This window comes from Hippocampus zosterae, chromosome 6 (genome assembly GCF_025434085.1).
Source record: "Hippocampus zosterae strain Florida chromosome 6, ASM2543408v3, whole genome shotgun sequence".
In the NCBI taxonomy this organism is placed as follows: Eukaryota; Metazoa; Chordata; class Actinopteri; order Syngnathiformes; family Syngnathidae; genus Hippocampus; species Hippocampus zosterae.
The window spans coordinates 11173465-11201436 of NC_067456.1; the positions used below are offsets into that span (position 1 = coordinate 11173465).

The window sequence follows — 27972 nt, forward strand, 5'->3', positions numbered from 1 at the left end:
TACACATAACTTTAAAAAGAAAATATAACCCTTTCCACTGAATTGGTAAATCTATTTAGATGGCCATAGTGAGTTGGCTGAGCTGTTTAAGAAGAAAAGAAAAGCAGCTGTATAATTTTATAGTTGCCCAAATAAAAGATGAACACCCTGGGCAAAAAAATAACGAGGTGGCTGAATGATGTTTTTATCCTCACTTGTACGATATGACGTGCATTCAAGTGTGTAGCCTATTACAAAAGCAAAGACAATCAGCTTATTTGCGTGAATATAAAGTCAAGTAGATGCTCCGAAGTTTAACGAGCTCATAAAACTTGAATAAGACCAACATTTTCAGGGAAAATACATTTCTAACCCTAGATATCATAACCATAGCCTTACCCTAACTGGAACCTAAAGCCTGACCCTAAACCTCATCCCAAACTTGATCTAGCCTGTTCGTTGGCAGATTCGTGACACCCTGTATGATCTTCGTTGGATTGTAGCCTTTTGCTAATTGAGGTGATTACTTCGATGTAGACTCAATATCCTGGTGGACAAAATGACTCAATCCATACCACACACACACACACACACACACACACACACACACACACACACACACACACACAAGTGTGAATGAGTCACAGTTGATTTGATCATGTTCACATTTTATTTCTGGCTTCTCTTTTTGACAGTTTTATTTCAGCAGGCCGCCAAAAATTCAGTTTTACCATCATCAGACACACACACACACACACATTATTAAGACACACAACAAAATGCAAGTTTAAAAAAAAAAAAGGATGGAGAGGTTTTTGATGGAGGGAGAAAATGGCGAGAGTGAGGGTGAGAGTGGGGGACAGGAGGGGGAGGCGTAATCAAATTGAGAGAGGGAACACACAGTGCCGAAGCATTAGTGTTGCTGAATAATGGAATAACTTCAATCGTGTACACACACGCGCGCGCGCGCGCGCACACACACACACACACACACACACACAATTAGGCACTCCAATGCTGAGATGCTTAATATACATCCACACAGGTCGCATCCCAGAAACAATACTCCATTAACATCTCAGTAAAAAGCAACAAGTGGAAAGAAAATGCATGTTCACAAGCAAGTCAAACAAATTTATAGGTTATAGTTGGAACTATTCGATACACAAAAGCACACACACACATATAACATACATTCATAGACACAGTGGGTAAATATAAAGGTACAAACACCATTAATGTGATCTGTGGGCCCATTTAAGCTCGATATTTACTGCTGCGTGTTATACAACGTATGTGCAGTGCACTGTCTTTGTGAACATTCAGCATTTGTGTCATATAAACACATTATTTTATATATATACCGGTACTGTATATTTTTGGGGGGCTTACATAAACAGCAGAAGGGCACACAAAGGAACCTCATATTTGTTGGTGTCTCAAAGCAGTTTTTTTTTCCAAACTAAAGAAGGGAGAGTGAATTTATCCCTGCCAAGGTCAAACTGTGGCCGTCACTGAATATTTATAGACGGCTCGGCTAGAGTTTAATGTCACATATTGTCATGTAAAAGTGAAAATGACCCACTAAACTTTTAACAAGTGACGACGGCTCAAAAAGCATTCTCTTAGCAGTCATGCGTATGGAAAAATACTTCCGTATTGGCCTGAATATAAGACGGTGTTTTTTGCGTTGAAATAAGACTGACAAAGTGGGGGTTCGTCTTATATTCGGGGTCTAGACATTATACCCATTCACGACGCTAGATGCCGCCAGATATCATTGAAGCGAATGCTGAACTTGACTCCCCAGGCCAAAGTGAACCCGTCACGAAGAATAAAAATAGCGATAGCACGAAGAAGAAAAAAATAGCGGTAAGAAGGAAAAGAGAAGAAAATAATAGAGGAGATAACTGAAAAAATTGAGAAAATGGATAAATGTAGCAACAATCTGGAGAAAAGTGGGTCGAAGATCGGCCAGGTTAACCGGCAGCTAAGGAGAAGTTCTGATATAATTTACATTTCAAAAACCAGAAGCCATTCATTTACGAATGTGATTGCACTTTACATATTTCAATGTTCAGATATTAAGATTTGAATGAGGCAAAATAATTGAATTGAATAAAACTTTGTCAAATATTGTTAAATACCAGGCTTTTTCTCTCAAATATATTGTTATAATCATTTGTTTCAGATGTACTGTAATTATTTTCTGTATAAAAATTAATTTGGTGTTCAAAAAGTTGTTTTTGAAACTTGAGTTTTGAAAAAGGGGGTCGTCTTATAATCGTGACAATACGGTAATATGATTTTTAAAATTGCGGAGAAATTTTTTAAGACTATTTTTTAATGTATAATAGAGCATGGCCTTTTTATATTTTGATGTTTTGACATAACTAAACAGGGTACGCACTAGATAAAATGGATGGATGACATTTTATTTTACAAAAAGCAGTAATTCCGCCCCTAGTCTTTTTTTCCTTTGCAATGTTGGACCCCTAAATTGCGCACCCCCAAGTGACCAATAAAAAAAGTTCACTGATCTGAGATCTCACATGAGATGTTGTAAGATGGTGTGGAAATGTATCCACAACATTTCTGGTGGAATTCTGACTTTTATAACATCAGAGGTGTTCCATTTTCAAGGTTCCGCTGTATGTGCAACACACTTAAAGGGGGCGGAGGGATGCTTGCGAGGCCAAGTTTCATCAAGCGTCTTTCTACAAGGGGGACACTTGGTTCAGTCGTAGAGATTTCCGCCACAGCTCACGTTAAGACAGTAAGTGGGGAGTAAACAAGTTAAAGAGCAGGCGAAGCATGAGAAGGCATGCGTTTCGGTAGTCTGGGAAGCTTTGGTGTCATGACGAAGGCCCTTGCAAGCCTGCGATATCACCCCGGGGGGGTCATTACGGAGGCAAATTTATGAGCAAGTCCAAGAAGTGATCTGCGGTGAATGTAACTGCTCCCATTCGTGTGTGTGTGTGTGGGGGGGGGGGGGGGTTGTCTTCAGTGGTGCACCAAACAGCAGGTCAAAAGGACCTGCGGTTGCAGAGTTTTTTATGCCGTGACCGGCTTTAAGGCTGGATTTACACTACATGGGTCAAGCGAGGGCTATGTGAGGTCGTCAAGATACAGCAAATGGATGGCATGTGTACACACGCATTTTGACCCAAACAAATAAAATAACCTATTAGAGGCAAAGCATGCGGCATTAAGTGAAGTCCAGATATGCTAAATTACAGGTGTGTAGGCGGTGTTTCGCAGTGGATGCCTCACAGAGAGTGAGTTCAGTCGTACATTAAAAATGTGCATTTAATGGTGTACTTGGCAGGCTGGGATGAAAAATGTCTAGTTTTGGAGCGTAATTCTTAAGTCATTTTAAACTTTCAGTACTATTTAGGACAGTGATGGACAAACGGGCAGCTCACTTGTCCATCACACTCTCTGAGTGGCCCCTTGAAAATAAATACATTTAAAAATCTGATACATTCATTACGGGCAAAATTAATTTTAAAAATCCTGGGGGAAAAAAATAAAAATGCAGAATATTAAAAAATATATTGTACAGAAAGAAGAAAGAAAAATAAAATGAATGAATATTATCGACTGTAGTTTTAAGATGGAATATCACCATTCAGCACTAGGGCAGACATGGCTAAATTACCGGTACACTTACACCAGGTCTTATACTGTCCTAGACTACACCTTGAGTCTAAATAACCTTTTCAAAAAACTTTGAGAAGAATGAACAGTATTTATTAAAAAAAAGTTCAAATACCAGCTATTGTATTGTATTATTTAAAATTCTTATTATATTTTATTAAACATTATTATATTTTATTTGTATATATTTTTTAAGAAAAGACCAACAAACTTTTGATTGTGAATGTGGGGTGAAACCAATTCAGAGCACTTTGTGCAGACCTTCTGTGTTTAGTCAGCACTGGTCGACTAAAGTGCAACAGTTAACATTTGTCTTATGCTAATTAGCGCTGTCACTGTCCTATGTTCACACTTGTTTACGCGCATGCGTGGATTCAAGTAAAGGTAAAACAGTCATATTTGCAGTGTAAATCCAGCCTTCGAGACAGAGACATCGACAGTAAAAATAAAATCTAAAATGTGAGTGTTGTTACCTTCAGTAGTTTTGGAATTGAAACTGCTCGGGGGGGGGGAGAGGATGAATAAATAAATAAATAAATGTTTGTTTTAAACAGTCATTGGCTGCTAGTGACAGGCTCAGATTTCCAAGCGTCACGTTTGTTCTCGGAGTCTGACAGCAGCTCCGGAACTTCGCCGGTGTCTGTGGTGGCAGAGGCGGCGGCGGCCCCCAGGTCCACCTCCGTGTCCTCGTCGTTGCTCTCGGCGCTGTAATCCACCGCCTCCAGGAAGGATGGCTCATCCTCATCCATGACGTAGGTGGTGGGGCAGCTGCTGCCGGGCGACACAAAATACACATGTAGTGTTATCAAGACACTTTCAGGGACCGCGGTTACTACAGTGGAGAGTTTATCATGTTATCAGGTTATCTTTATTGGTACATGAAAGGGTTAAAAATCAGGAAAAAGTGGTACCTTAGCTTTCCTGAGTGGCCAATATTGCCACTCTGTTTATCGTATATATAATTTATTTTCCCTATTGAAATGAACTGAAATGAAAGCCACTGCGATTTTTTTTGTTACATCTGCCATCGAATGAAAGAGCCTTTTTTGCGCCTGTCACTTTGTGTCATTGGCATAGATAGCAGAACAAAGATCCATTCGGTGCAGGTAACACGTAATTTTCAGGATGTTCGAAACCATTTTTTTTTTTCAGACTGATAGCCTGATGAGTATTCGATGAGTACTCGACAATACCAAGTAACCGACACCACTTTTGTTCAAAGTTCAAAATAAAACACGAACAACTCACTCTGCTTTAGAATCGATTTGAAATAAATGAAAAGTGCAAAATAGTAGTTTCGGTCAAAATAAATCATAGTTAACTCCCACCTGTATCTTTGGAAATGTTTTTCTTTTCTTTTTAGTTTAAAATGGCTTATGTTAACTAGTGTCACAGTGTGGCCAAAGGTAGAATCCTGGTTATTGTGTCTTTTGGTGCTGTGGCAGATGCTGCATGCTTAATTAGCAAGCTAGCTCCGGAGGTGGTCCCTTCAGGTTTTTTTTTTTTTTTTTTGCCGTGAGAGGCGGCAGTAAAGTCACATCATAGATCACGTTAGTTGCACCAATTTTTTTCTTTATTTTGTTGTTGTTGTTGTTCTTCTTCTTCTTCTTCTACTTTCTTTGGGTGGTTGGCAACTACTTTTGGGGCATTACCGCCACCTTCTGAAATTGGAGTCCCAAAAATCATTATTTCAAGAAGCCACTGAAGATGACGCAGAATTTTAGTTGAGGTAAGCAATTTTAAACTAAAAAGAAAACATTTTCCAAAGTTAGAAGCAGAAGTTATGTATTCAACCAGAACTGCCATCAACACGATGAGGGATAAAAAGGCATCTATATATCATTAAATGGCCCCAAAAACTTTTAAATGCATAAAATCCTAATGTTTTTTCATTATTACAAAAAAGCATAATTTGGAATCAAAATGGCTGGTGAAGGACACCTCTTTCTTTCTTTCTCTCATTCCCCGTGGGTCCAGATGCTTAAACGCCTGGTGCATCTCTGAGGTTTTAGTGGCTTTTTAATGGTGTTGATGGTCTGAAATGCGATCCCGGGGAGACAGTGTCGTGCCGGCACAAGTGGGAGACAGACACACAAATGGTGTACTGTAAGTGTGTGCGTGTAATGGTGATGAGAGTTGCGAGTGGACAGGAAATGTCCTTTTCTTTGGGTTCCAGTAGCTCTTTGCTCCATTCTACACTACACATGCGCCTCGTCATTTCCAGCCACGCACGCACGCACACACACACACACACACACACACAGACCGTATCTTGCCTTTTACAAACTGGCAGACGCTCCCAATGGCCGCAATATCATTGCAATGACGACCTATTAAATGCTAAGTGCTAGCACGGGTGGGCGCGTGGCTCGGCCTGCCTGCCTGAGAGCATCCAATCTCCGAGGAGAGAACATTGTGAGTCCCTTAATGATCAAAGGCATCAATGATGAATGAACACCTATCAATATGAGAGCAGAGGAGACGGAGAAGGTCAGAGGAAGATGCTCAAGGGAAGGGTGGTGCTGGGGTTTGGGGGCGGGTGGGGGGAGCATTAAGTGGTTTTGGAGAATTAAGCCATCAACTGACTTAACAGAGGCAGCAAACATCCAAATGATTACGTAAACAAATAGCTTGTTGTTACAATTTGTAGTCTGTTGACGTTTGAGAGAGCTGCAAAACGTTACGGTACAATTTAGGTGACAGACTATGTCTGGATCACCGTTAGGTAGGAAGTTAGTTGTACTTTTATCCACAGTGAATTCTATAAATAGACTTATTAAAACTGTCAGTCGGCATGTAGACTCCAAGTTAATTCTACAAATATTACTGCTTCATTTGACCTAAATTTGACCTTGAAATTTCTGACATTATTTACATAAAATACATTTGCCCTTTTAAGATGACGTTATTTTTCAGAGAATCAAACGATTGCTCTGTAATGATTAAGAGTTAATTTGATATATACAATTATCATTCATTCATTCATTCATTCATTCATCTTCCGAACCGCTTGATCCTCACTAGGGTCGCGGGGGGTGCTGGAGCCAATCCCAGCTGTCTCCTGGCAGTAGGCGGGGGACACCCTGAATCGGTTGCCAGCCAATCACAGGGCACACAGAGACGAACAACCATGCACGCTCACACTCACACCTAGGGACAATTTAGAGTGTTCAATCAGCCTGCCATGCATATTTTTGGAATGTGGGAGGAAACCGGAGCACCCGGAGAAAACCCACGCCGACCCGGGGAGAACATGCAAACTCCACACAGGGAGGCCGGAGCTGGAATCGAACCCGGTACCTCTGCACTGTGAAGCCGACGTGCTAATTTGTAATTAATTGTATATACCAAATTAAATCTTTGTTCTCTCAAAATGGGGCTTCATTTCTCCCCAGAAATATTTTCGCCTACTATCACAATCACTGTTTGTGCTAAAATGCTGGCGGCCCAAGTAAAATTACGACTTCTTTCTCTATTACTATTACTTTATATATCCTAGAACTATCACTATATTCACATAAAATTAGATGCTTTTTTTTCTTTGCACTTTACGTTTTACAAAATAACTTATGTGGCCTTTTTTTTTGCTCTGCTGATATTACAACTTTGTTCACATAAAACAGTCGTATTGACTTTATTTGTTCTAAAAAAAATTCATGTAACATTTCAATTAAAAATTGTCCTAAAATTACGACTTTATTAATGTACTTTTCCCCGTGGTATTTTTTCTCTGAATGTTTTAGGCCTAGAATTCAGATTTTATTCACATCAAAAGGCACACTTCTTTTAATATTTCAATAGTTGACGTGTCTCACTGTAAATTCCCATCGATATTTACATACCTAAGTTGACTTGTATGATTCCCAATTTATTCACACACAATTACAAGTTTTGTTGTTTTTTAAAAACTTTTTGGTGGGATAAATTTGGTAAATAATCCCAAATCATTATTTGAATTAAGCTTGGGGTTTGGCGGCATGGTTGAGGACTGCGCCTTCATACCAACTACTACCTCTGAGCACTACAATGTGAGTGTTTATGCGGTCCTTATCAGGAAGAGTGTGCTTTTTTCCCCCCCAAAATCAATCTAATAGTTTCCAAATCGTCAGCTAAACAGGCTTTCGCCCAATTGTATTCAGCAACTTTCACCACATCAAATGTTGCTTTATCTATCTTAAGACGCAATCAACTCACTGTTATGTCCTTTGGGTGTCATTTCTAACCTGACTACTTTAGGCTGTGTCCCGATGAGGTCGCTCTCGAGGTCCAGCAGGTGCTGATGGCTGTGAATTCCCGTCATTCTCTTGAGCCTTAGAAGGGCCACACAGAACTGAGCTCCCATCTCTTCCAGCTCCCTGGTACCAATCTGAAAACCCTGCACGGATATAGATTCATCATAAGATCAATTGCATATAAAAAATAACCTGTCACACCATTACTTGGACATACTGTATATTGACTTGAATTTGGCACTGCGGTTCAATGCTGTAACGACCAACCCGAGGAAAGGCTTGACTGTCAATACATGTTCATATACTGTCATCCCATTACAGGAAGTGCGGATTCATGTGCATCGTTATGAGGCCAGTGAAGTCTCCACAGAGAAGTGCTCACACACTTACAGTACAATACACACACAGTCAACCACACATTCACAGAGCACTTTTTGTTCCTTCTCTGCAGGAAGGCCAATGCTGGGCCAGATTCGTGTGCTCCTTCACATCTCAGGGTACAACATTAATGGTGGCCTGTTGGTCCCAGGCCAAATTTCGAAGTTACAGTCACCAAAAAGTGCATTTTTTTGTTTTTGTTTCAGACCAAAAACACTTTTATCACTGGAACAACCTGGCAGAAACAGAATGTGATGACGCATTGACAAAACGCAACCAGCGGACACTTGACTGGGTCAACGGGCATGAATCGGAGTAAGCCTCTAGCGGCAATCAGCTCACCCGATTGCCGCTAGCCTTAATAGATTCATGGAAGTGCCAGCGGGACCATAAAATAGAACGACAAGGACAGCAATTCAAAACGACGCTTTATCACCAGATTATTATGTCCTGCAATATGTGGATAAAAATTGTGTGCTAACAAGAACGAAATGAACTACATACGTATATTGAAGGACAACGCGCATCAACACCACCACACAAATTTGTCTCCAACACTTGTTGGAATACAGCATACGACAGGCCTTGTTGAACAGTGCCTAATATTGTGTGCTTTTTTTAATCATGTGTTTGTATTTGTTCCGATGTTAGGCCTTCAAAATCAGTCTTCACATGAAAACAGCGAGTGGAACTAAAAGGTTTGGGGGCCGCTACCTTGAAATAAAAAATATATCTATTATGTGTTGTGCATTGTTGGATTCTCGGCATAAGTAAATTTTGTAATTGATTTATTCTTTGAAGCATCAATGTTAGTTAATGCCTTTATTTTAGGAGGATTAGCATAGAGTCATAGGCATTTTTGCAATGATAGGAAATAATTGTTCTGGAAAGTGCTTTGTCACAGCTGAAGCTGTTGTGACAGCGCTATCTCAAGAAATATGTATTGCATTGTGTATTGTAAATTATTACTAAAACATAATGTATTCCATGGTTACAACCGTATCGTGGCCATTACCACGGGGCCACCAGAACATGGCTGGTCGGGCCACCGCCCAAAAAGACTTCATGTCGGGCCCTGCATATGGACAAACGCTATAACGCACAAGGAACAACGGGGTACTTTTCAATGTCCAAAGCCTTTCATCACACAACAGTTCCTCTGTTGCCAAGGCAGCCTGTTGGACTGCAGCACCACCTGGTGGAAACTTCCCTCTTCGTTAGAGGTTGTGCATCAGAAAAATGTGTGGCATGTAAAATTACAATTTTACTCAAATGAAATGTTGTCTTTTTATGGGTATTTTACAATGTTATTCACATATAATTATTACTTTTATTTTTGTAGTGTTCAAAGTTTCACTATTCTTAAATTCTGGCTTTACCGATGTAAAATTGCAATTGACTTGGATAACATTAACATTTTATCTGCTCTTATAGTTACAATATATTCTTATAGAATGATGTATTTTGTACCCAAACCTTTCCCAAAAATACAATTTCATTCACATAAAATCACAAGATTTTTGAGTAATTTTTTTCTGATAATTTTACAACTTAAAATGAGCATCTTAAAATCGTGTCTTTTGTCTCCTAATCTTCTAAGTTTGTCATATAATTCTGGCGCTGTTGAAAAAAAACCCCGCTAATTATTTCTTTAAACCCTTTCATGCAGCCTGTCACCTGATAACATGATAAGCTGTCCACTGTAGTGACCGTTGTCCCTGATAGGTTTTAAAATCATGACTTTATTTGCTATTGGTTTATTGTTACGATTATATTCTCCAATAAGATAATGTATCTTCTCACACTATCACATGCTGATTTATCCAACTTTCTTCATCCAAAAGTTTACAACTTTGCTTTTCAAAATCACATGAATTTCAAAATGCCTCTGGCCCCAAAACTACTGTATAGAAAAGAAGCAAACAATTCAATAAACAAAACATATTAACAAAATGCAACTTGGCACGGTGTCATAGCCGTGCAGCAAAACTGAGGTCACAAGACGTTACCTTATATTTGCCCTGGTCGCAACCGCAAACGGTACTCTCCATGGTGTAGCTGCGCTGCACGCCAATCTCCCGCCACACCACCACGCGCGCCGTCGATTCCTTGGAGTGCTCCACCACAAAACTACAGCTGGCCATGCTGAAGGCCGGCGCGATCTGGGAGAGGATCTTTGGTAGGGCCTGAAAACATTGGCAAAAGTGAGAAGCAGAACACTGTGTGGGTTAAGCGTGTGTGTTAGGAGCGTCTGCTCGCTCACCCTGTATGCGAGGTCCTCTTCTATGTCATTGGACGCCGTGCTGATGTTGGACTGCCATATTGTTTCCTTCAAACTGCAGCCGTACATGAATACGTTCTTCTTTCTGGAATGGCCGTGGTAATCGCAGAAAACCTGAGCACGCACACACACACACACACACAACGTCATAACCCCCACAACCAATCCTGAAATCAATAATGTGGTATGAAGGTGTACCAGTGGTGCTCGTTGCGTGTGTGCAAGGTACTGCAACAGGCTCTTGGTGTGGTAGATGGTCGGGTGCAGCTCAGGATTGGGGTTCTGCCATTGGCGATTCAAATCTTCCCCGCTCAGAGAACAACGATGACTAAACCAAAACAATAGCGCTTTTAAAAGCAGCTGGTCTAGTCTAAGCTCCCGTTTTGCACACCTGCACACTCACTTTCCATTGATGACACCATCCGGGTTGAGCATGGGCACGATCTTGAAGATGTAAGACTCTCGTAAGTTGGCCGCCAGCAGGCTCGTACCCATCAGAAACTCCAGCGTCCCTTTCATCACCCAGCTGGCATTGGTTTCCCCAGGGTGCACTCTGGCTGAAAGGAAGATCAATGGACGATTTCCTGCAGAGAGGGAAGATCTTTTTTTTTCTTTCAATATGTATCAAATTTAAACTTTTTTTTCTCACAGGAATAAAGTAGAAATTTTTTTTGTTCATGTTTTTATGAGAATAAAAGTTTGAATTATATATTTCAGTAAATTCATAATATCCACCCATCTATCCATTTTCTGACCTGATTATCCTCACAAGGGTCACGGAACAAAATTTAATTTTTGTGAATAAAGTCCTCATTTTCGGACAAATTGTAATATTAGGAGTCAGCATTTTTGTCACAAACAGTGTGATTTTAGGACAAATATCAACTTGTAACTTCATGACAATAATCTGTAATTTTAGGACACATGCAGTTATAATATTATGACCATAAAGTTATAATTGTATCTGACAAAAGACGAGAGAATAAACAACTTAATATGTTGCTATGGCCCAAGGGGAGAAACAAGGTTTGCTAGTTTGACTTACTAAACTGGCAGATGTGATCACTGGAGTTAGACTCCGGCATGGCGGTGACGGTGAGGAGCGGGCAGCTGTTTCCCCCCAGCGTCTCGCAAAGGACATCCTCTCGCAGGTAAATCTCAGGGGCCTTCAAAGCCTCTAGCTTTGACAAGTGCATCTGAAAACATACGATGCCACAAATTGGCATTTGACTTCTGAAAAATTCTTCCAATGTCCGGCGATCTGTAATAATACCTTAAGAGAGGAATACGTGTACGGGTAGTGATAGGAAAAGTAGCAGACGTCATCCTTGTGGCTGAAGGCGGTGCTGAAGCTCATCGTGTAGTAGGACTTCCCTTTCTGACCGCCAGTTGCAATGGAACTCCTGGCAAAATGGTTCCTGGGGGCGGGGGATTGCAAAGAAAAGCCTTAAAAACTGTTTCTGTTAGGCACAAAAGTTGCCATTTTAGAATGAATAAAATCATGATCACATAATTTAAGAAAAAAAGTTATCTGATCTGAATGGAGAAGCAAATAAATGTAAATATCCAGAAGAATAAGCGATATTCTTGTTCTTTAAGAATCCGACCTACTTATAGTAACAGATGTCTGTTCCTGTTCTGACCCAGCAAGGCCTGCCACTGATGGCCTCCTGAACCGAGTACATCAGCGGCTGCATGCCTAAACACACACACACACACACACACACACACACACACACACACACACACACACACACACATACACACACACACGCAAAATCGGGGCTTTGAGAAACGAGTGACCTGACTTCGGAGTCTTTAAGATGGAAGCGAACTCAACTCATCCCACTTCGTGATACGTAGCAGTTTGGCAGAAAATTATTCAAAAAAGAGATGTAAAGCTGTGGACTGCCACCCCCAATTGAAGTTTACTGTCAAACTAAATTGACATACAACAAAGAGAATGACATCTTTTGTATTTGAAACAACCACATAGTTTTGCTTTCAAGTCTGTTTAGCTAAATTCTAAATAACAATGCAAAATGCCATAGATGGGCTAACTAAATTATAATCCTTTAATCCATGGACATTCGAACAAAAATGAAGGAGCAACAACGGTAGACAGACAATACAGCAATACTCACAAGCATATATGTATTTTTATCCACTGTGAAGAACAACTACTATCTCCACGTAACTGTACGTGTATATAATACTGGTGGCTAAGATTTGAATTATTTCCAATAAATTATGTGATTACGATTTTTTTTAATGAAGTGCTATTTTTCCTTTTAAAAAACACATTACATCATGTGTTGTTGTGGTTGTTGCTTTTTTTGGGGGAGGGGGCTAGAACGTATTCATAACATTTCCACTCATTTCAATGAGGTAACAATTTGGTTTTCGAGTCGGAAGCGTGGTCAGGCAACAAATTAAACTCATATTTCAAGCCACCACTGTTTATATCTTGAGTAATTTCACTTTATTTCATAATAAGAAAAGTGTAGTAGCAATCTCACCATAATTGAACTGGCTGTTGGACTTTTCACAATTGATGATGTTGAAGCGGTACATGGTTCCCACACGCATGCCGCTCACCTCAAAGTAGAACCACTGGTGGTGGTGGTTGCTGTTGATGTCCGAGTTCAGAATCAGGTCATACTCGTACCTGCGCACAATATCTGTATCATGTGCCGAGTGAACAGAACATCTTGTCATCACAATGGTAACGGATCTGCATGCTTACTTCCTGATCTGAATGGCCTTCCGGAGGTTGCCGGACTCAAACTGAGAATTGAACCTCAGTGACTCGCCAGCGCTTTCAATCACGGGACAACTGCAAAATAATGAAAATAGAATAAGATTTAAAAAAATTAAAGACTCTGTTCAAAATACTGTAGACTAAAAAAGAGGTATGAGATGAAAAACTAAAAACCTACCTGGGAATGTCAAGGTCGTAAACGACTTTTTCCATGATGTCATTTGGATGAATCAACCTCTCGATATCCTGGAATATCTTAGACCTGTATGGTTACATGAGCAAATTTAGGAGCTTTATTGCATTTTTGGAACTTGGAACCCCGCATAGTTACAGTTTGGTGTGGGCAAATTCACATATTTGCTGATTTTTTTTGGGGGGGGGGGTAATCTATTGTCCATTTTTGTTGCTGCTAAACTCACTTATTCACTGATTTTGTGCTCAGGAAAATTCCTGTATAATATAGAGATATTGCTTTAATGCCATTGTGGTGCCATGTAACTACGTTGACATAAAGAGAGAAGCACCATTAAGTCAGGCCAGAGCCTTGGATAATAGAAAACAGATGCTTTGTCGCAATCTAGTGGCATCTCCCAGCAATCACAAACCTTTTTTGCAGGGGGGAGAAACAATATAGGGTAGGGCTCTGTCCCTATGACCGTATATGAAATAGGTTGAACAAACCCAGCAGAAAGGGTTCTTTTTTACTTTTAATTTGAAATTAATCCAATACAAATAGTTGGGTTTCTGGAGCGTCTACCTATCAAGTGTGAAATTAAACAAGTACATCAATGTGTTTGCTGCGTATGCCGTAGGCAAGAATCCTGCACACTAATTCACAAAAAGTGATTTATTTTGCTGATGAAATGTTGCTGCCGGGAGTGAAAACATGATCTGTGTGGTTTTTGTGGGTGTTATCAGTTTGTACTCTCTTAAAGATTGGACAAGTAATCCACCCACAGGCTCTGTCTCTAGTCTCCATGATTAAAAAAAAATGCCTTCAAGTGTTTGCCCGCTATTTAGGGATAAGGGCCAAGCTCGGCCATGAATAACAAACATCGGCAAGTAACTGACGGCCCTAATGAAAATGCTTGAAATTGCCAAGACAGTGGCAAAACATCAACTCACGTCAACATAGCTCCGTGGTACTAAGAAGCCACAATAGGGCATGAAATTAATACTTTTATTGCGGCCTGAGCACTAGGGTGACTAGGGGAGTTTTGGGGTGAACAACTGAGTGGTTCACTGTATTCTGTATTGTAGTGTGATTAGGGGTACATTTGCATGAAACAGGGCAGTCGAACAGACGAATTTCTGCAAGACAAAAAAATATCATTACTTAATCCCTGGCACATTTTAATGAAAGCATGACATGCCAGGCAACAGTTTCAAATTGTGAACAAAATATAGCGTTTCTCCTCATTTTGATCATGAGTGAGATGGAGGCTATATCAGTCTTCACTCTCACATTCATAGCTAAGAACAATTTTGAGTCTGACATGCATGTTTTGGAATTGTGGAAACGCCACGCCACATAAGCACAGGGAGAACATGTAAATTCCACCAAGAGCAGCCTTAAGCCGAAACCTGAACCCAAAACCTTTCGACTATCATTCCGGCGCGCGAACCATTACATCGCTGTACTTCCCTGGACTGCATCATTTGTATTAAAATGTTCAAATGATTTTCACCAACTGTGTTTTCTCACCTCTGTACCCCGTACAACCTATCCAGAAGGGGCTCTCTATACGTGGGGGCCACGTGTCCAAAGTAGTCCGGGTAGGCTACCTCAGTGTAGCACGGCACAGACTTTGTCCCCTTCACCATCTTCACGTAAAGGTCCAGGTCATGCAAAGGGAGAAGCTGAGCTGTGTCGGGTACCTCCAGGACAGCGCCTTCACCAATTTCATCCTCTGCGCCCTCTGAGCCGCAGTCTGATCCACCTCCTGCTAAACAGCGAATGGTGATGCCCTCCAAAAGCAGAGGGGGCTGCGTGGCCTTCAGCGCACTAACTAGCGTTTCTTTTTGTTTGACTCTCAACGGAGCTGCATTTAAGGAGACACATTTACGAAGTTTCTGCTCCGCTGGTTGATTATGTGTCTCCTGTTTTTTGTTGGGGCCCTTGGCAAAATCACTGGCATCCAGCTGCAAAGGGCGGAGAGCGGGAGTGGGAGCAGAAGAGTCACAGACATCTTCAGTGCTCCGTGCGGTGACGTGATTTGGGGACGGCACTTGAGCGGTGGGCACAACGATGGGCTGAGCAGATTGAGCCGATGAAGATGTGGTAGAGGATCCAAAGTTGAAACCCTAGAGTGGAGGAACATGTGGAAAATATTATTCTCATGTGAACTCTCCACAATGTCTTTTTTTTCTCTTTCCTCTGTCTTCTGGCTCCTGGATGCTGCTGCACGTGACTTATTACACTATAGTCTGCCTCTGTTCTTGGAGGTTCATGATTTTATTATTTTTCGTATTCAGTAGTTAGTTAGTGAGTGTCTTGATAAGTTCAGTGCTTAAGAAGTGCAGTCTACATACTCACATATTGTTTGGAGTATGTGTAATTACAATTATATTGTTTTTCAAAATCGTTCAGACTTACCTGGAAGTCTTGAGACAACTCCATGAAAAATTTCTCGTAGACTTTTAACTCTTCGTAAGGTCGGCTCGGGATCTCCTGGGGTTTTAGCTTGTTTATATCTTTTTCAATGTCGTCATTCTGTATAAATGAAAGGCACGACAGTATGTGGGCATTTGCATACGTAGAGGCAAGAAAAGAAACCAATGTAAGAGTTACCAGTGAGCGACAATCCTTCTCATCTTCCTCGTTCTCCGTATCGTTCTCCGTGTCTGCCTCTGTGTCCTCGTTATCGTCACTTTCATCCACCACGTCGTCCACTGGTGGGACACACATACACACAGCGCATCACTTATTACCCTTAAAAATTGTTTCTCTGGAGGAACATATTATTCTTGTGAGGGGTCACCAGGATGTCTCCAAACACAAAATGCGTGCAGCCATGATCAAATGATAATGTTTTTTGAAGAAAGTTGAACATTTCTTCAAGTACCGGTACATACAAGATGAATAATCGTGTATTTGACTTCAGCGAAAGTTAATAGACGACGGTTGGTGTTCGTGGTTTAAATCTATCGATCGATATTTTTATTTTGATCTGACATTATGAATTAACAGTGGTTGAGTACGTCACAGTGAAATGTATATTAACCTGCCTGTTAAACTGCTAGTCAATTTGACCCCCATTTTAAAGTTTCAAAAGCAAAGAAAATATTTTTTTTAAATTAGAATGACACTTTCTACTGGCCTTATTTTTGTCATTTTGCTCTTTCATTAAGCAGATCATGTGTACACACACACACACACAGAGATTTGTTTTAATTATTTATTAAACATGCCTTGGGTTATTTGAGAACAAATTTGTCGTTGAAAAAAAATCTAAACAGCAGGGTTGAACCATTGCATGTTTCGTTAATAAAAGTTTGATGATGGCGAAAGTTTGAGCCTGAAACAGATTTGTTCAACCTAAATTATTTCCAATGGGAAAATAGTTCAACTTGATCTCTGTAGCAACAACATTGTATACAAGGAGTCCTGGGGGGTAGACGAGATATATTGTTGCACAATGATCTTTGAGAGCATGAAACGAGCATTATATGATGCATGTATACCACGAGTTTAGTAATGACTCATGCAGGGATGATGAATGGTAAATGTTATTCTCTGCTTGTCTTGAATAGTCTTACCCTTCTTTAAGGGCTTGCTGAGCTGTGCATGTGTTCTTCCTGTAAGTGTAGCAGTGTGTGAGAAACATTGAGTGTGCATATGTGTCCATGAATTGTACGGAGCCCTCCCCCACCCGCCGTCATGTTTTGGTGCATGTTTTCTCACCGCCGGGAGGTTGGTTGTATAGCTGTGTGACAGGCCCTGAAGCCAGCCCGTACTCCAGCTGATAATGGAAAGCTGACTTGATGGTCGGCAAAGGCAGGCGGTTTTTGGGGAAGCACTTCCTCATGATGAGACTTGAGCCATTGACAAGAGGATCCAAGGTGCGCAATGAGAGACACTCCTGGAAAAAAATACCACAGTGGAAATATCACTATTCATAAGAGGACATTTCAGTATGGGCGTAAAATGCATGATGAAATACCGGTAATTACATTCCACCGATAGATAGAAGCAAACACCAAGGATGTGTGCTTCTGCTGCTATTGAAACCTGCTGATGACGCTTCCCTCTCACATAATCCTTTTTGAGGGCCCATAATAGTGGTTTACTGATGATCAATTATTAGGCATCCTTTTGATCTCAAAATGTCGAAATGTGAACAGTATAGGGTGCATTTGAAAATCCGCCCCAAGCCTACACTGGTTCATTCAGAGTGCACAGAAGACGGAATGCCAGTGTGCACTCCAGAAAATTAGTCCATTCATGGATTGCACACCTGCTGTGAATTTTAAATTCAAGCACCTTGTTCAAGAAGATGTGCTCAAAAAATAAAAAATGCACACTAGTAAAAGTTACAGTGCAATTTAGGGCCATACTAATATTTTACCCTACAGCCAAACAACCCAAACTTTTTGGGAGGACTGTAGTGTGTTAGCATTCACTCAATACTCTCACTCACGGTGGAACAGTTGTACAGAATGCGCATGCCATCTGCTTTCGTAAACGCCCGCCTGCCCAACTTGATGTTGGTGACATTGCGCAGACAGCCCAGGAGTCCCTTGCGGATCACCGTATGACGATGCAACGTGTCGTTGCGATGCCAGTCCAGGTAGAGGGCGAGCAGGGTGGGAACGTAGCCACCCTCCACTGTTTGCCGAGCATTTGTTTCTGGATAGAGGATGAGAAGATACAATGAAGTACAGGCACATGAAAAACCATTTGCTCCTTTCCTGATTTCAGATTTTTCTTTTCCTTTCCCGATTTCAGATGTTTCTTTTTGCCTCCTTATTTATCATATACATATATCACATGATATATTGTCGCTCAGAGGGACAACCAAGTGAATACAAAATGCAGGTGCTTAATTGATGGTTTTATACAGATGAAAAAAATCCAACCAATCTGTCCTTTTGGGAAAAACTAACTTAAAAAAAATCTTTATATATATAAAAGAGAAAAAATAAAACTAAAAAACAACAAAAAACAGTGATGATTTCATATTAGTTGTGTAAATATTGTGTAATTTCCTGTCATTGCATATTTGATAAAACGGAAATCCATTTTTGTGTCTCTACCCTTGTTTGCATTAAAAAAAAAAATCAGTATGAACATTTTAGTCTCAGTTCCATTCCCATCTGTCTGCTGATTGATTCTTTAAAATGACCATTTTCCCTGTTGTTGCTTCCCTGTATGTGTTCAAACCCTTGCATCCAGGCTTGCATTATTACTTGCAGCATCAATTTTGAAGCAGTTGTGATCCTCAATCCTAATTATCAATTAAGGAAATTGTTTTGAGCCCACCCGCAGTTCAGAACAGCTTGACATCAGACTGTCATGCGACAGAGCCATCACAACCAGTGCACCCGGTAAAATCAATACTCACTGGATTTGAGCAGAGCAACAAGTGCATCCACAGCGACCCTGCAGAGTCAAACGCAGGGAACATCATTACAAATGCGGCTAGGGAGACACAAGACATTTTTTTCACAAATTAGGCTGTTCTATCAAATGAAGAGTACAGTTTTTGTTCCCATGACGACCATGGGATGAGCTGCAGTATTGGGAGAGGCAAGGACTACTCAGTGCTGTGCACTCAATGACTTTTTGTGGCGTTTTTGGAGACTTCGAGACAGTCCAAGGCTCCTTCCAGAACAAGAAATGTTCAATCCTCTGTGTCCAGACTGCAACTGAATAGGTAACAACCAATCCTGGCGCACTTGTTTCATGAAGCTAAGCCATGATTGGTTATTAAATGAGCTCTGACCAACTATGATGTCATCGTCAGTCGACAGCAAGTGGAAAAATAGCCACTTTCTGAGATGGATAAAAATGGGTGGATTTTACTTCTTAACTCATACTCCACAAACGCAACATTCATCAGAATGCTGTGTTTAGATTAGCGGGGCTGCATGAAACATTTTAGTCAATTAAACATAGGTTGAACATGATTTGCAAATCATTTGTTTTCTGTTTTTATTTATTTTTAACACAACGTTCCGACTTAATTGGAATTGGGTTTCTTGAATAGCTCATTTACAAACATGCATTTAAAAATAGACAACAAAAAAGAACCTTTGGTCGTGTAGATTCATTTAGTTTTCGTCCAAATACGTACTTAATCAGGCTCGCGTTCTTCTTGCTGTACGGTGCCACAATCTTGAACATCATATCGATGGCTCCGCTTTTGCCCAAGGCTATGGCGTTCACAACTTCACAGAGCAGAAGTAAAAACAAACATTAAACAATGTTGTTGTTGTTTTTTTTTCTTGGAGAATGAATGACAATTGAGCAATGTTTCAATTGACTTACTGTTGGCCGAGTACACCCTAAGAACCTGCAAACAGGGCAGGACCAGCTTGACATTGTGGAGGTTCTTCTTGATCAGGTTTATTGTGACGTGCAGAGCACCAGTCAGACGCGCCTTTACGCCCAACTTCCTGTCTATACAACACACACACACACACACACACACACACAAAGGCTTAAAGCTCAGCAATGCAATGCGCTAGTCCTACTTTTTGTGCAATGTACTGGTCCTTCGCAATATCGTGGTTCACATGTCACTTATCTGTCGTAGATATCCGTCCCTATAGAGTAGAAACCTGCAGTTTAGAGCAATCGTTTTTTTCCCACAGGATTTTACAGGACAGTACACTTGCTTACTGTAATGCCCCTGCATGTTCAAAAGGAGTGCTATCTTCATCAATGCACTTTTCAGCAGTTCAATGAAGTCCAGAAGAACAGTTAAATACATACAATGAGCACACTGTAGCAGGAGATTCTGTCGGCCACAGCTCACGGCCAGACACTCACCCGGAAATGTCACGCCCCATCCCGACAAGCCCGACCTCTTAAAGGAACTGACACTACAGTAGATACATACAAGTGTGTTTTACTTTAAGTTTAGTGTTTAAAGTATGTGGGAGGTTTACAGCTATCTCACAGATTTTAGCCTTTTGCAGGTGGATGTGGAACATATCCCCCCGTATGGTCATTGCAAAACACCCTACCTTTCGGGCCCACCTTGGCCAGTAGGGAATGAAGATGCAACATGAGCTCCTCGTTGGGGTGAATCTCTTTGTTGGCATTGATTAGAATGCGGAGTAAGACGGCTGTTCCTCCTTTTGATACAAAGGCCCCCACCCTGCGTCCTTTGCCTAAAATAGCAAAGAGATTACCGCAAGTAAAACAATTTGAATGTAATGATTATAACTAGTAACGGTAAAATGTAGTCCATAAAAAAGTGGCAAGGGAGATGGAGAAACCCGGTGTAAAATGCTGCTGTATTACTCGTGGCAGAAAACTTAAAAACTTAAATGATTAGAAATAGTGATCCCACCGGGCATCCTCTGATTTTTTTATGGGATGTAATAGAATATTTAATCCCTTCAAACAGAGTTCATTTCCACACTACATAGTAAAAGTAGAGTAAGCCCCTATGTATCTGCAGTTCACTATTCACCTATTCAGTTTTTTTTCCCCCCTGTGGAACCATTCACTGGCCCGTCAATGAAAAATTTACCGTTTTGTACTTTTCGTGGTCTTTCTAATCTATGCCACACAATCAGGGGTGTCAAACTCATTTCACATTGTGGGCCACATACGGACTCGGCAGATGTCATGTGGGCCGGACCATTAACATTATACCATACTCTGCTATAAATAACCAAAATATCATGTATTTCCTTTGTTTTGGTATAAAGGAGCATTGGCGGATAGATACTGTCTGCTGTGTTGGGTCTGTCTCAGGGACAGATTAAGACTGCTGTTTTGTTCTCTGATCAAAACAATGTTGTCTTCTACACAGATCAAAACGGTCTGCCCCTAGCGGATAATGTATGAATTGCATTTTATTAAAAATATTCATTCTGTGTCTTTAATGCATTTTTTTCACTTTCAAATTATCATGCGGGCCAGGTTGAACCTCATTGGGGGCCAGTTTCCGGCCCCCGGGCCGTATGTTTGACGTATCTGCACAAGATAGTATCAAAGGAAAATATGGGAGTTCAGGAATGGTGCTGAGGAAGTATATAGAAGTGAAACACCTCAACTGAGAGTCAAGCTGTTGTTGTTATGTTAAGCAGGAACCAAGTTTAGCCTGGACTGTCAGTAGAAGTTAAGGACAGTCTTCGCTGCATGCTCACGTTTGGTGCATTTTTTTTCTCAACCAAATCATCCATTTATTTTTTAGGTGTAAAGTTGTAAAACAAGTTCGAAATGATATTTAATTACTTTGATATTATCCAGTGTAGTAAACTACTACACGCAGTACAAATCATTTTTAGTAGGGTCATCACTCATGTTTTCCTGCTACATCCAGCAGGGCTTTGTCACCATCACTGTCCTCCAAGTCTGTTTTTATTGGATAACTGATACTCGGAGGGGATTACTGCATATTATGCTGTTTTTAAGGAGAGCAGGAAAGTAGTGGTTAGTACAGGTACTGCAGCTTCCTCCCATATTCCATCAAAATAAATGCTAAGTTCATCGACGACTTTAAATTGCCTTTATTTCTAAATGCGGAAGTGAAGGCTTGTCCATCTGTTCCCAACAACCATTTCAGGGCGTACCCCGCCTCAAAGCCAAAATCAGTTGGGATAGGCTCAAATTCACAAACTCCACAGAAATGGAGAAAATATCGACATACATCTTTTCTCACCCAAGGTCAGTAGTTCGCTGAGAATGGATAGGATGTTCATAATCGTCTGGATGTCCCGGGTGGTCTGTTAAGAGTCAGATTGTCATGAATTAGCTTTTGCAAATGATCAAAAAGCAGATAGTAGTCAAGAACTTTTTGTTAAAGAAATAGAAAAAAAAGCTTGACATTCATGACAGCATGTGTATTGTTTATTTAGAGGTTTTTATGCTCGTTTGATATGCAAAACCCATTAGACAATTCATTAAGTACATCTGCAGGTAATGACATCTAGAGATACTGTACGTAGGGAGGTTGGTGGCTAAGTAGGTTTGGTTGGTTGGTAGGAAGTTACATGAGTACATTGGTAGATGGGCGAGGTGGATAGTAGGGTTAGGAGGAGCCGGTATGTAGGTAGTTAGGTAGGTAGACTGGCAAGCAGACTCATGTGCGTTAAGTGGTGCCAACTGACCTCCAGTGAAGTCAGGATGACCTCCATGCCGCTGGTGCCTTTGGACATCACCTCCTTCGATGTCTTCTCTGCGAGACAAACAGGAGACAGCCGTTCATCCGTCTACTGGAACTTTCTTTGCATGTCACTAGGTCAGGCTGGTTCGATGCACATTATTTGGACAAAATTAGTGTGGCATTTTGTATTTTGTGGTATTCATTTCTTTTTTTATGCTGTCACTTGTCTTTCACTTCACTTTTATGTGCGTAACTTGAAACATTTGTGATTGCCACACATTCTGTAGAAATCATCTGAACTGTTCAATGTAACTTTACCTGAAGAGTCAGGGTGGTCGCCGCAGTACCTCCTGGTGTAGCGGCGTTCCATTTATAGGTTCTCAAACACTTATTTTTTGCTAATTGTATTTCCAAAGCAGCATGCCTGACTGCACATAGAACACCGCCTCTGTCTGCACAAAATACGCTATGTGTTGTCTTAAAAAATAACAACATAACTTCACATATTTTTCCCAATCAGCACGGGGAACCATGAAAGAAAATGAGAAACAACTTGAGTAATGTGCCTCTCAAGACACATTAAACAGTCCACTAAAAAAAATCCCGCTGTCACCCTTGTTCTTGACCTCCAAGTCTCGCACACTTTAAACGTGAAACCTGAGGACACCAAATTGCAGCCCAGGGTTTACAGTTACCGTCAAACAGATCGGTACTAGCGTCACACACCCTACAGGGGGGTGGTGTTGCTCAGTGTGTGTGTTGCAGATGAGAAGAACAGCTGACAGACAGGGAGGAAGGGGGAGCATGAGCGGGTGTGAGAGACATATGACATTCTTGCTGCACCCATTCGTCATAGTAGGGAGGTATAACCACCTTCAAATTCCAGAAAAGTCAGAGGTACTGTATGGTGGCCTCCGTGGCTCAAAATAAAATTTTTGAACACAGACAAGAACTGAGAAACATTTCTGACCACTAGAAAGCGACATGGGACCCATCCCAGCAAAGTCCCGGACTATAGTTTTTTAAAACCCTGTCCCGTCCCACTCCCTAGTGAAAATAACTCCCACTCCTGTCCTGCTCCCGTTCAGAAAGACTCCCACTGGAGGCCTGCTCTCACTTCGCACGTCATCTGCGTTAAAAATGGCTGCATATCTGTCCAAGGTTTTTTTTTTTCGTACTGGTCAATCCCACTCTCGTATCCTCCCGTGAAATGTTTAGCCCGTACCATCCCAATCTCACGGTGAAAGGTAAAGTTGACTCCCATTTCATTTTTATCTTTTTTTTTAATTCAGTTATTGGCACAGAAAAGACTGATGTAATAACTTAAATAAAAATTAAATAAAAACAAACAATTTAATAAAGATTAATCAATACATGAACAAGATGTAAGAAAATAAACAATACACTTGTCATAAATGCAGTGATTTAATCATTTAAGAGAGTCCTTGGCCCTTACTAAATATACATTTTAGTTATTTGTATTATAATCACTAATACCAATGAGTTCTTTTACTTATAACCTCAACCTTAAAGTTTGTGCACATTTTCAGAGAGATGCATCGGGTGTTTTCAGAAAAAAATGTTACTTGATATTGTGTGTGACATGCGTGACATCACGTGTGATTTCTCTTCAGTAACTGCAGGATTTTCACCCAAGTGGGGCTCATGTTTTGTGCTGTGTAGTACATGCCACGAGAGGTCAGTATATAGCAGCGGTAGGACAGTCGGTAGTATGTTGACAAATTTAAGCTTGAGCCAACAATTTGTGAAACTATTTCAGTATGTATCCAACATTTAAAATGAAACACACTATTTAAGGCTACTCGTCGTGTAGTTTTAAGGCTGTGTTAAACAATTAGGCTGGTGTCCATTATACTTGATGTTTTGGCTCCAACAGAGAACCACATACACACCATCAACGCTTGCAAAACCAGTTTCACTTTGGTTTGGTCTTCTTGTCAGTTGTTATGTTACGTCCTCGTAAGATTAGTCTTTGAATCTAGTCTTTTTGACCTTTGGGGTGATTCCAGAGTGCCTTGTGTTCCTTTTTAAGTTTTTTGAAATCAAATTCTTTTTTGAGAGAGCACCTGCCTTGCCTCACCGCTTCCCTGCACTTGGATCCTCAACAACGCGTGTTCTTGACACAAGCTTTCCAGTGTCCCTTTAGAAGAGGCTACTCCACCTCGAGGCAGTCTTTCGAGCTTCTGTGCACGTGGGCTTGGCAATTATGGAAAAAAAATTCTAATCACTATTTTGACTGATATTGAAATCACGATTAATTAAAAAAAGAAATGTTCATTGATTTCAACTCCTAACTATTCCAAACTACGATTATACCCCCATGCTTATATTCCCCCTGCATATTGAACACTTTATTCTTGAAAATTGTATTCTATTCGGGCGGCCCGGTAGTCCCGTGGTTAGCACGTAGGCTTCACAGTGCAGAGGTACCGGGTTCGATTCCCGCTCCGGCCTCCCTGTGTGGAGTTTGCATGTTCTCCCCGGGCCTGCGTGGGTTTTCTCCGGGTGCTCCGGTTTCCTCCCACATTCCAAAAACATGCGTGGCAGGCTGATTGAACACTCTAAATTGTCCCTAGGTGTGAGTGTGAGCGTGGATGGTTGTTCGTCTCTGTGTGCCCTGTGATTGGCTGGCAACCGATTCAGGGTGTCCCCCGCCTACTGCCCGAAGACGGCTGGGATAGGCTCCAGCACCCCCCGCGACCCTAGTGAGGATCAAGCGGCTCGGAAGATGAATGAATGAATGAATGAATGTATTCTATTCATCAAGTCCAAAATTACTATCAGGTGGAAATCCAGACTTGCATTTTCATTCTGCTGCAGCCAAACCTTTGCTGCATTGCATCTTGCTTCTCTTTATCATATATACTTTTTTAAATTTTGTTGTTATATTTTTATTTTCACACGTCTTGGCACTTAGTGTGTGAAGCTGGGCCCTTGGATATTCTACTGAATGGCATATCATGTGGAAATGGCTTCATATGTTGCCTCGGAACATTCGTTATTTGAAGGAATGTCACGAAGTCTATGTTAATTTCTCATTAGCATGTCAATGGGACTTTATACTCCCTTTAGCATCTGCGCTAGCAATGTGTTATAAACGAAATGTCTTGTATTTAAATAGACAATGTGTGTAACTATTTTTGTTGTGTTTAGTTTTACAGTAAACTCCAAATGGGGTGTCATTAAACAGCTTAAAGCACACTCAGGGAGGACAGAACCACAAAAAATTCAGACGCTTGGTGCATAAGCAACATGGTTCTTCCGCCATGTCGGAATCTTGCAAATGCGATGTTTGGCATTTAATCATTGTTCTTGAGCCAATAATGAAATTACAACTTAGATGAATTATAAAACAATTTTATACAGTATTCACTACATTATTCCTCCTCAACCACAGGTTTCCACTGCATTAATTCTGAAATGGAAAAATACTGCTTCCTAAATATCGCTAACATACATTTTTGTCACTGATTGAATTTCAAAGTCAGCAGTCATTAATCTCTTTCTGCCACCCAGTAGTCCAATGGCACCTATTAGTTAAAGATATTGTACAATACAGTGTATAGATTTATTATTTGTGAGTTGTTACCTTGTGTCTGTATAAGATGTAGGAGCTTGGAGGTGATCTGCCGCGCCATCTCAGGTTCCCTCACCATGGAGTCCCCGGTCATCTTCTCCAGCTGGGTCAGCAGGATCTGCACTCTGGAGTTATTGGGAACACTGGGAGAGAAATGAGCGCGACCGTCAATTGGATTGAATTTGCTTGAATTTTGAGTTTTGTGCAAAAAAAAACAACTGCACTGTAGAGTAGAGACCGAGCACAGCATTGCTTTCATCCATTTATTTGTGGATTGGAATGTTTGGGAATAACATCCCATTGGGATACATCAGGGTCATCTGAGGTTAGCCCTTTAAATTCTGTGTTCTCTTAGTTTATCCCTGTTCAGTTCAAAGACAGCCCAGGCTCCAAAATGACACTTGATACACAAAACAAATAATCAACGGGTTTCATAACACATCAACAACAACAAAAATTTTTTATCCTCATGGGCGAATGATTAATAACAAGGCTGCATTTAAAACAGCCATGTTTCAATAGACAGGGGTGGTATTTATAGAGCTAGCAAAACACCAGGGTCTGCAATGTGGACTTTGGTAGACACGATTTCAGAAAGTTTAGGGCAAGGTCTTTTGATCAGGTGGATGAGCGGGGTGAAAGGTTGCTGCTTGGTACGGCAACGGCAATCATGGGAGAAGAGAATCCAAGTTGTACCCAGCGCAGCTCAATGTTCCCCATGTCCTTATAAAGACACAGCAGAGAAGAGTGCACACTGGGGACAGCGCAAGTAAAAATGGCAAGCGAGCGCATAAGAGCGTTCAATACATGCCCAAATAAACACATTGCATCAGTTATACATGAAGGGGCATGAGGGCCACACTAAAAAGAAATACCGAAGCATTTCCTCATATTATGTTACTCGTTATTCTCATTAGAATATTCTGGAAATAGTTATCCTCCTAGAATCATGAGATTTGGTCATGCTTCATAATCTTGCGAATTTCTTTGTATTTATGAATGTATTCTCGCTTTAAAAAGTGACTTAATTCTCAAGATTGTAATCTTGCAAATGTGGAATATTTGTCAGAAAAGGGTTTTGTTTCATTTTTCTTGTATATATGAACAGTTTTGTGATATTAAGACTTTAGGGAGGGTTCCCCTACTCACAAAACCATGGCTTTATTCTTGTAAAGCAATTTTGTTGTTACATTATAAATACAATTGTATAAAAGTTATTTCTTTATTCCCTTAAGGACAACTTTATTTTGTTTTTTTGTTTTTTGTTTCAAGCTGGGCAGATCTGTTCCTAGAGGGCAATCATTCACTCTCCACTTGCAATCAGTTGATCATTCATCAACTCGGTTTAAGTGCCTAACTGATCTTTATGCAGGTGCGAGATGATTCCAACTTCTGGAAGTGGTATTTTGGCGAACACAACGGGGTGTAGCTGCATATTTGACAGTGTCTTCTTTTACTCTTTTCCTTCTCACTCGTACCTCCACACGGCTTGCTGCCAAATCCTTGGTCCAGCCATGTTCCACCTTGTCACCAAAGTCCCACATTTACTAAGCACACCCAAAAGAGCCCATCGCATGGCCATCTGCTTCACTAAGAAATTTCTCCTGCACCCTGCTCATACGCTATGCTTTTTTTGTCATTAAACCCTGCCTCAGCTCTAATCCTCTGTTTCCTCTTCACTTTTGAGTCTACCAAAAAGAAACATAATTCTCATAAAATTCTCAAAAAATCAAAAAATGATTGTTTAACATTGTTATTTTCTTCTAGGGTTATTTTTTTCCTTTGGAAATATTAAATTT

At 40.7% G+C, this 27972-nt stretch overlaps 1 protein-coding gene across 6 annotated transcripts in view; it reads right to left on the bottom strand.

The window, feature by feature from the left end:
• Window positions 1-630: 630 nt before the first annotated feature.
• agtpbp1 (ATP/GTP binding carboxypeptidase 1) overlaps window positions 631-27972 on the bottom strand; it is a 33321-nt gene continuing 5979 nt past the window's right edge. For 2 of the 6 annotated variants that reach the window (XM_052067809.1, XM_052067813.1), the window contains 25 exons: window positions 26186-26316; window positions 22580-22647; window positions 22120-22195; window positions 20483-20629; window positions 19782-19913; window positions 19588-19681; window positions 18856-18893; window positions 17932-18140; window positions 17196-17373; window positions 17051-17089; window positions 16083-16183; window positions 15888-16004; window positions 14997-15595; window positions 13470-13553; window positions 13277-13366; window positions 13050-13198; window positions 12142-12229; window positions 11804-11948; window positions 11576-11726; window positions 10934-11114; window positions 10729-10858; window positions 10513-10644; window positions 10259-10435; window positions 7863-8014; window positions 631-4410 (listed from right to left, as the gene is read on the bottom strand). In XM_052067809.1, the coding sequence (XP_051923769.1) occupies window positions 4194-4410; window positions 7863-8014; window positions 10259-10435; window positions 10513-10644; window positions 10729-10858; window positions 10934-11114; window positions 11576-11726; window positions 11804-11948; window positions 12142-12229; window positions 13050-13198; window positions 13277-13366; window positions 13470-13553; window positions 14997-15595; window positions 15888-16004; window positions 16083-16183; window positions 17051-17089; window positions 17196-17373; window positions 17932-18140; window positions 18856-18893; window positions 19588-19681; window positions 19782-19913; window positions 20483-20629; window positions 22120-22195; window positions 22580-22647; window positions 26186-26316 (3625 nt within the window). In that variant the 3' untranslated portion in view covers window positions 631-4193. Of the gene's footprint in view, window positions 4411-7862; window positions 8015-10258; window positions 10436-10512; window positions 10645-10728; window positions 10859-10933; window positions 11115-11575; window positions 11727-11803; window positions 11949-12141; window positions 12230-13049; window positions 13199-13276; window positions 13367-13469; window positions 13554-14996; window positions 15596-15887; window positions 16005-16082; window positions 16184-17050; window positions 17090-17195; window positions 17374-17931; window positions 18141-18855; window positions 18894-19587; window positions 19682-19781; window positions 19914-20482; window positions 20630-22119; window positions 22196-22579; window positions 22648-26185; window positions 26317-27972 lie in introns of those variants that run through there. The other 4 variants (XM_052067810.1, XM_052067812.1, XM_052067811.1 and 1 more) reach the window with 4 other exon arrangements.